Here is a 9,435-nt window from a genome sequence, read left to right as displayed (position 1 = left end):
CATTAATAATAATAAAATGTTTTGAATGCATTATGAACATGCAACACCAGATGGCACTGGAGAGCAAAATAAATTTCCATGCAATTTTTACATAGCGGTTTTTTTCTTTTGTTATAATGCTTTAATTTCTGACTCCTTTATAGCGGGTTTTTCCCTGTATGTAGAAGCACCCCTAGACTGGCCAGGAAACCTAGCACTTCTGTAGACCTCACGCTCTACTTTTCCCTTCCCCAGGATCCTTTTCCTTTCCTCCAACCTTCCCAGCCCAATGGATCCCTCCCTGGGGCAATCTGTCTGCCACTGCTCTGGCCTGGCCCAGTCATTCAGAGCCCATGATTGCTGCCCTCACCAGGGATACCACCTGCAGTCGCTTTCACCTGCCCATAGTTTCAGCAGCCACACTGATGCCCTCCATTGGCTGGTGCTTCCTGGTGGATGACTCTCCTGCTTCCTTAACTCCTCTAATTGCATCAATCGAGGTTAAGGATCGCTCTGCCTAAGTTTTGTTTATGTAGGTTAGTGATGGCCAAACTCGGCCTTCCAGCTGTTTTGGGACTACAATTCCCATCATCCCTGACCACTGGTCCTGTTAGCTAGGGATGATGGGAGTTGTAGTCCCAAAACAGCTGGAAGGCCGAGTTTGGCCATCACTGATATAAGTTCATAACAAATAGGATTTGGTAGCAGATGGCTCGTTTTATTTTAAGACTACTAAACACGGTTTTATCCTTTAAAATGAATTCAAGCACAATTTTTTTTTGCAAGGATCTTTCCACATAAAAACTCTGCCTATGCATTACTATAACGTTCCAATTATTTCACTAACAATATTTGTTCTTCCAGTATAAGACAAACATCAACCCTCGTCAGTGCAGTCCTATGTATTTGTTATTCACCAGGACATTTCTTTGAATTCAACAGAGCTTACTGTGTGTGTACAGCCTAAGATTTATATTTATTCTGTGCCTGCTTCCCTTCTCAGGTGTGTATAATAAGTTATTTTTGCCATAAAGGCAACAGATTCTAAAGAATCAGTCGTAATGACCACCATAAGATAATATGGATATTTTTGCTGCTATGAATAGGTTGGTAACAATTTTGATGCCCTCCTTGTCCACATATCCTTTTAAATAATTTAACACAACTACCGTTGGATCTGTTTTGGCCATTTATACCTTGTCCTCTGATCTACTTCTAATAAAATTGTCTTCCAGTCTAATTGATAGCGCTACCAGTGAGGCTGACAACAGAATCTTGCAGTCTTCCTGTTCACTGCGCCAGCCAGCCGGCTAGCCACGCCTTCCTACACGGCATTTCCCCTCCGACTCAGTTTCCTTTCTGCCGGCTCCATCCCTCCACAAACAACCGGCCGACATTCTGTGACTGCTGCACACACTCAGTAGAGGAACATCCCAGTCCCTGAGATTCAGGGCCCAAATCTGAGGTCTAAGGGTGGTCCCTGGTGATGTCACAGAGGGGGCCAGGCCAGGGTGATGTCATTAAGCACGACTGAGCCCTGGAGATGGAGGTTAATTGGGAAAGGGGAGGAGGGGAGGAGAGCCACCGCACCAGAGAGTCTGTGCTAGAATTTGCAGCTAGCTACTGCCAAACAGGAGCCTGCAAGCTGCGTGCGCAGGTCTCGTAATAATTTTGCCTTTTGTCAAAGGTACTCTCACCCACCTGGCGATTTGAGTTCTCCCCCTGCCACCTTGGGGACGTGGGTGGCGCTGTGGGTTAAACCACAGAGCCTAGGACTTGCTGATCAGAAGGTCGGCGGTTCGAATCCCCGCAACAGGGTGAGCTCCCGTTGCTCGGTCCCTGCTCCTGCCAACCTAGCAGGTCGAAAGCACGTCAAAGTGCAAGTAGATAAATAGGTACCACTCCGGCGGGAAGGTAAACGGCGTTTCCGTGCATTGCTCTGGTTCGCCAGAAGCGGCTTAGTCATGTTGGCCACATGACCCGGAAGCTGTACCCCGGCTCCCTCGGCCAATAAAGCGAGATGAGCGCCTCAACCTCAGAGTCAGCCACAACCAGACCTAGTGGTCAGGGGTCCCTTTACCTTTACCTTTACCTGCCAGCTGGAGGGGCCATTGCCCTGAAAACTGGGAAAACAGGGAATTAAACGGTGGAGGGATGTTGTGAATAAGTCCCAAGGGGGTTTCAAACTTTTTCCGGCAGCTTCTGACATTCTCCTCCGTGACACTTTAGGATCTTCCCCTGCAACGAGAGCTGATGGTGGTCTATATTTGTCGTTTTGCTCATCGCTGCTGACATCCCTCTCAGAAAGAAGCGGCTGTCTCGTGTTACAGCAAAAAGTCCGCAGTCGCCTGTCTGGAAACCTGGCAGAGAATTGCCTTCGTATGAAAATCAAGGTTTGTCAGGAGAGACAAATGTGAAGTTTACTGCTATCTGGGTACCAGAAGAAATTGTGGAATCTTTACACAGAAGGCAAGTTTCAGAACAGCAAGATTCTCCTTTTTTATTATGGTAGATTGAACTGGCGCAGCTGTTCAGTGTAGGAGCGATTGTTTAAAAATGGGTGCCCCATGTCTTGATTCTTATTTTCCATTTTCCTCCATGTGCCCTTTCCCTTGTGCGTCTTTTATTTAAGACTGTAAACCTGCACGGAGGGACTTTTCTTGCTCTGATTCCAGGTAAGCTGCTCCATAACCCCTTTTTGCTTCAGCTTAATAAATGCTGCTCAATAAACTTAGACAAATGTGAGCAATTGGACTGGGGCATAAAAAGATAACGAGAGCATATTTCTGCATGCAGTAGTTTTGAAAGTGCATTCATGCTTTGTAAATTGAAATTATATGTTTGCTAAAAAAACACACCCTGAAACAAAATGTATGGCTTTGTAGTGTAAAGTTTATACTATCATGAAATTCTCTTAATGGCCTGAATTGGATCCTTGGTCAGCAAGGCCACTGGAAGGCCACTTGTGCTAGAGGGTGAAAGGGCACAGCGACAAAACCCTGAGTTGGCACCTTGCTGGGGGACAAAGGTCCATGCCAGTCCTGGAGTCTTGAGGCTCTGTTGCTCACTCCAGGCCTCTTTATAAAGTTATCGGGACTCTCCTCAGGCCAAACACCCTTTTGTTGTTTAGTCGTTTAGTCGTGTCCGACTCTTCGTGACCCCATGGACCAGAGCACGCCAGGCACTCCTGTCTTCCACTGCCTCCTGCAGTTTGGTCAGACTCATGCTGGTAGCTTCGAGAACACTATCCAACCATCTTGTCCTCTGTCATCCCCTTCTCCTTTTGTCCTCCATCTTTCCCAACATCAGGGTCTTTTCCAGGGAGTCTTCTCTTCTCATGAGGTGGCCAAAGTATTGGAGCCTCAGCTTCAGGATCTGTCCTTCCAGTGAGCACTCAGGGCTGATTTCCTTCAGAATGGAGAGGTTTGATCTTCTTGCAGTCCATGGGACTCTCAAGAGTCTCCTCCAGCACCATAATTCAAAAGCATCAATTCTTCAGTGATCAGCCTTCTTTATGGTCCAGCTCTCACTTCCATACATCACTACTGGGAAAACCATAGCTTTAACGCCAAACACCCTACTGAGCCACATTTTCCATCAGTCCTGCTTCACATCCTCTTTGAGTGTTCTCGTGTGGCTACTTGCATGATAGCGGTGGCATAGGAAAGGGGGTGCGGTGGGTGGGGGACGCCCCGGGTATCATCACTGAGGGGGATGAATGTGGGGCCTAGCCTGCAGTGCACCCGAGCCACACACCTCTCCTGGGGAGTGACGCAGTGGCTCAGGCACCTGCAGGCTCCATGCTGCCCGAAACAGCAACGTGGGGCTTGCAGACTCTGTGGAAGTTCCATGCAGCATGCTCTGCCCCGGCTTGCCCCGCCCCATGGGCTTCTTGCCCCGCCCCCGGGTGCAGGGCATTTGTGCCACCACGGGCGCCCAAGCAACTAGCTACGCCACTGCATGATAGACAAGAATGTGTTCAAATGAGGAAACAAGCCCATTGCGTGCCAAGGCCCTGTGCCCTGTAGTTCCGCACTGCTTAATAAACACACCATGGGTGTTTTGGATTATGAGCTTAAACAGGCCACGACTGTACAGTGGTACCTCTGGTTACGTACTTAATTCGTTCCAGAGGTCTGTTCTTAACCTGAAACTGTTCTTAACCTGAAGCACCACTTTAGCTAACGGGGCCTCTTGCCGCCGCCGCGCAATTTCTGTTCTCATCCTGAAGCAAAGTTCTTAACCCAAGGTAATATTTCTGGGGTAGTGGAGTCTGTAACCTGAAGTGTATGTAACCTGAAGCGTATGTAACCCAAGGTACCACTGTATTGGTTACAGATGTGAGCGGTTTGGCTTAGGCATTGGGTGAAACCAGGCTATATCTTGACACCCGCCCGTCTGCAGGGAGTCGAATTAAGGGCAAACCACCAGAAGGGGGAACCCTAAGACTTACATAAAATAGGGGCACCCCGAGGAGGTCCCTGTTGGGGTAGTAGCATGGCCCTAGCCCACACCTGGGCTTTGGACAGACTCCACACCCCAGGATCCCTTTAACAGGATGCCCTTATCAAAACAGGATGCCCTTAAACAAAGGCTTACCCAATGCCTAACCTTGCAAAGTTGTGACGATGGCTACAAGGCAGGCGAGAGCCAAATGGCCGGTGCCAATTCGCCAAGTGGAAAAATTCCTACCAACAACAAGGCGGCTGACATTTGTCCATAGCAAGGTCATGCCAAACCAAAACTTAAAAAGAGGGTGGATGGGTAAGGAGATCTGGCATGGAGACTAGAGTGGGAAGCCCCCAGCCACACCGCGGTTTAAATTACCTGTGGCCACGCCCCCTGCCGGCATGGATTGGCCGGGGAGGGGTGACGTGGAGGGGGTTGGTGTGGAGGGGCGTCAATCTCCCGCCCCCTAGCCGGGTCACTATGAGGGCATGGATGCCCGGCTGCAACACCACCTACCCCGAAGGTGAGCGGACCTGTACAAAGGCAAGGTTTTGTTGTTGTTGCTCCGCCTATGTTTTCTTCTGGCCCTGCCCACCACTGGTCATTAGGCCCCCAAAAAATTGCACAGAATGTCATGTGGCCCCCAGGCTAAGAACAACAACAAAAAAAACCCTGATTTAAATCTTTAAGATACGCCAGGACTTTGGCTTTTTCACTACACAAAAGTAACTCCTCCTGCTTATTAAAAGTGCCAATACAGTGGTACCTCAGGTTACAGATGCTTCAGGTTACAGAGTCTGCTAACCCAGAAATAGTACCTCGGGTTAAGAACTTTGCTTCAGATGAGAACAGAAATTGTGCTCTGGCGGCGCGGCAGCAGCAGGAGGCCCCATTAGCTAAAGTGGTGCCTCAGGTTAAGAACAGTTTCAGGTTAAGAATGGACCTCCAGAACGAATTAAGTTCTTAACCAGAGGTACCACTGTATTTTATTCTTCCTTCATGTCATTGTGGCTACGCAGCTCTCCCTCTGCCTGTTCTGAACATCTTGTGGCATTTTGTTCCTCAGCTGCTCATAACCCAAACAACTCTCTCTGCAGGATAGATTGGCATCCCGCCTTCTCGCCCCTGCAATGGACACGCGATCCGAAGAGAACGAGGCGGAACCCCCCAGATTCTACCACTTGGAGCTTTATGACTCAGCTGAAGACCTGGAGCTCTTTTCGGAAGAGCCCTTCCGGAGGCGAGATCTGGGCTTGTGCGAAACCAGTAAGACTCAAGGCGCAGAGGAGCAAAGGTTGCCTTCCGTGGACAACACGAGAGAGAGCGACAAAATGGAAGATACATACTGCATTACGTGCTGTGTCCCGATCAGAGCTGTTGGTCAGCAGAGTGGCGACCACAGTGAGCACGAGGTCATTCCTCTTAGCAGCGTGGTGGAAATTGCAAAGGTGAGTGTTATGTACTGAAGTTCTCACCCTGGGCCAGCAGGGGGATACTGTAGATAGTTCAGGTCCACATATGCAAATAAGGGATCGAAAGTGACGTTCAGTGATTGGATAGTTACAGAAAGTTGTTACAGTTATGTTGTACTGGAGCTCTATATAAGCAGGCTGGCTGAACCCTTCAGTCCAGTTCTGTTCTGGCCTGTGAATAAACAAGAGCTGTTTGAAGAATCGCTGTGTCGTCTGATATGTTCACCCACAACTTAACAGTGAGGACAATGGAAAACCAGTCAATCCAGTCTGGAAGGAGGGGGGTTTCTCTTTCCACAACAATCCAGTATGCTAAACGCTGTCATTTCTTGAATAGGATGAGTTTCGGAAAAACGTATGCAGACTGGAAGATCAGATCGCTCACCTGGAGAGCTTCTCTAGCCACTTGGAGGAAATTTTTATCACCATCGAGGTGAGACATCTTCATGCATTGGAAACCTCAAGAGTGGGACTTCAATGCTTGATTGTGGGGCTACCTTTGGGTTTTCCAAATGCTGCGGTTGGACGGTTGTTGGAGATAGATTATTGCCAGCGCATAATTCTAGTGCTCAAATGTCGGCACTGGCTGCTCACATGCTACAAGACCAGGTTCAAGGTTCTTGTATTAAGTTAGTAATTTGGGCCCAAGATACGTCAAGGTTGACCTGATCCCTTATATCCCTGCCCAGTCACAGAGGTCCTCAGGGGAGTCACTGTTAGAAGTCCCCCATGGTGCGTATCCACTAGAAACCACAGGTTGAGGACTGTGGGCCGAATTTTATGGGACTTCCTACCAGTTGAGATCAGACAAGCCCCATCCATACTGAACTCCTCCTTAAACTGCCAAACCATGTTAAAATACCTTCTTCTTCTCTTCTCCTTCTTCATCTTCAGGCAGGTAACGTTTGGGGGTGTCCTTGTAAATGCCCTTGAAGTTTTGTACCTCTCTTGGTTACTGAATTAATCTACAAAAACGCAAACGCAACACGCTGGCTAATAACTTAGTAAATATATAATCGGTATGATGTCATTCAAAATATACAAATAAGCCACTTCAAAATAATATATATATCATACAACACATCTCACAAAATATACAAGAAACTGCAAGTTGTTATATGTATCAGAATCAGGCAAAGGTTAAAACAACCAATGAACACCAAACCATCTCTCAATGGAAGGCATCTCACACAAGTCTCAAAGGAAAACATCTCTAAGCTATTTATTGGTTGTTTGAACCTTTGTTTGACTCTGATACATATAGTGGTACCTCGGGTTAAGTACTTAATTCGTTCCGGGGGTACGTTCTTAACCTGAAACTGTTCTTAACGTGAAGCACCACTTTAGCTAATGGGGCCTGCTGCTGCCGCCACGCCACCGGAGCACGATTTCTGTTCTTATCGTGAAGCAAAGTTCTTAACCTGAAGCACTATTTCTGGGTTAGCGGAGTGTGTAACCTGAAGCATATGTAACCTGAAGCGTATGTAACCCGAGGTACCACTGTATAACAACTTGCAGTTTCTTGTATATTTTGTGAGATGTGTTGTATGATATATATATTATTTTGAAATGGCTTATTCGTATATTTTGAATGACATCATACCGATTATATATTTACTAAGTTATTAGCCAGCGTGTTGTGTTTGCATTTTGGTAGATTGTCACATTTTAAAAGACAGGAGTTTATGTTTGTTCAGGTTACTGAATTAAGACAGATCCATAAATGACCCGTTGCTGCGTAGTAGATAACAACAACCGACTCCTATGGAGAAACTGCCATTGATGCCAAGAGCAAAGCTTTTAGATTTCTCTCTTTTTAGTGTGGGGTGTTTGGCGGGAAATTTGTGCAGCTGGAAAATCTGCTTCTTTAAAAAAAAAACCTATTATGGCTGAACCGGTATTATAAAACCAGGGCAGATTTGTCGTGTAGGTCCTTTTGTGGATCTTTTGGTTGGCAATTGCTCAGCAAACCCATTCCAACCCTGAACTGCTCTCTTTCCAGGAGAATTTTGCTAGGCAGGAGCAGAACTTGGAGAGGGGCTACAATGATCTCATGCTGACCCTCGAGCAAAGGTATGAGGAAGTCATGCAGGCTTTGGGGGAAGAAAAGAAGGAGAAGCTGGAAGGATTGTATGAGCAGCTGGTCAGCTGTGGAGGCAACCTGGACACATGTAAAGACCTGATGGAAACCATTGAGGATCTCAGCCAAGGTGAAAATAAAGTGAACGCGATCAAGGTAAGGAGATGTATGCGATGGAAATAACCAGTGATGAAATACCGTATTTTCCGCTCTATAGGACGCACCTTTTCCCCTCCAAAATTAAGGGGAAATGTGTGTGCATCCTATGGAGTGAATGCAGGCTCCTTGGCTTCAGCGATAGCAACGCGAAGCCTGCAAAGCGCAGAGGGAGCACTCCACGCTCCGGAGGCTTCGCATTGCTTTCACTGAAGCCTGGAGAGCGAGAGGGATAGCCGCCTGAAGCCTTTGGAGCGCAGCACGAGTTCCCGCTGCACTCCGGAGGCTTCAGGTTCCTTTTGCTGAAGCCGGGAGAGCAAGACTCTCCTGGCTTCAGCAGAGAGGGAGAGCTGCGCAGCGCCCCTTCAGCCAAGCGGGAGGAAAAATAGAAGGTGCTCCGTTTCTCCTGCCACTTCGCTGAAGGGGAGCTGAGCAGAGAGGGGGAGATATTTTTTTTCTTGTTCTCCCCCTCTAAAACAAGGTGCGTCCTATGGTCGGGTGCGTCCTATAGAGTGAAAAATACGGTACTTATTTAGTCTTTAACCTCAAATCTGTTTTGTTTTGTTTTGACAGTCAGTTTATAAATGCAAATGAGACAGTCCGTAAGCAAATTAAAATTAAATGAGATTTATTATTTTTATCCCACTTCCCTTAAAGAGTCCTGGGGACTGTAGTTTGTTAAGAGTGCTGGGAATTGTAGCTCTGTGAGGGGTCACCTAACAATCAGTACCCTTAAAAAATTTCAGTTCCCAGAATTCTTTAGAGGGAACTGTGATCATAGGCGCCAGGTCTAGGGGGCCCTGGGTGCCAGGGCACCCACCCCAAATTGTGCGTGCTTAGCACCCACAACATGGGGTTCTGATGTGACTTCTGGTTTCCACCGGAAGTTGTGTCGGAGCCCCAACGCAACGTCCCAGAGGACCTTCGGAGGTCTTGTGAGGACTCGGATGTGACCTTCAAGACCCTGCAAGGTCTCAGAAGTGACGTCCGAGGCCCTGCCAGACCTCTGAATGTGACTTCTGGTAGAAACTGAGGTTCTGGCATAATCTCCGAGACCCCGTTGTGGGAATGTTCAGGGATGCAGGAGAGGATATATTGTGTGATTATATCCTTATCCAACTTGTGTTAACAAGTTCCCAATATCAGCAGAGTAAAACATTCCCCTTTATTTTAAGTTTGCAACGGTAGCGTCTGCTCAGGTTCGCTAGAACCTCTATAATAATTACTCTGGTAATTTCCCCTTTATTCCCTCTTAAAATAGAAGACACGACACAGTCCTTTACAAAAGTATAAAAAGAG

At 47.4% G+C, this 9,435-nt stretch overlaps 1 protein-coding gene across 3 annotated transcripts in view; it reads left to right on the top strand.

The window, feature by feature from the left end:
• The first annotated feature begins 2,209 nt into the window (after window positions 1-2,209).
• The window catches only part of FSD2 (fibronectin type III and SPRY domain containing 2), a 30,374-nt gene continuing 23,148 nt past the window's right edge, over window positions 2,210-9,435 (top strand). For 2 of the 3 annotated variants that reach the window (XM_053365119.1, XM_053365117.1), the window contains exons 1-4: window positions 2,210-2,448; window positions 5,526-5,876; window positions 6,238-6,333; window positions 7,903-8,136. In XM_053365119.1, the coding sequence (XP_053221094.1) occupies window positions 5,559-5,876; window positions 6,238-6,333; window positions 7,903-8,136 (648 nt within the window). In that variant the 5' untranslated portion in view covers window positions 2,210-2,448; window positions 5,526-5,558. Of the gene's footprint in view, window positions 2,449-2,537; window positions 2,655-5,525; window positions 5,877-6,237; window positions 6,334-7,902; window positions 8,137-9,435 lie in introns of those variants that run through there. The other variant, XM_053365118.1, reaches the window with a different exon arrangement.

The sequence above is a fragment of the Podarcis raffonei genome, chromosome 14 (assembly GCF_027172205.1).
Source record: "Podarcis raffonei isolate rPodRaf1 chromosome 14, rPodRaf1.pri, whole genome shotgun sequence".
Lineage (NCBI taxonomy): Eukaryota > Metazoa > Chordata > Lepidosauria > Squamata > Lacertidae > Podarcis > Podarcis raffonei.
This window is presented reverse-complemented; position numbering and strand designations above follow the sequence as displayed.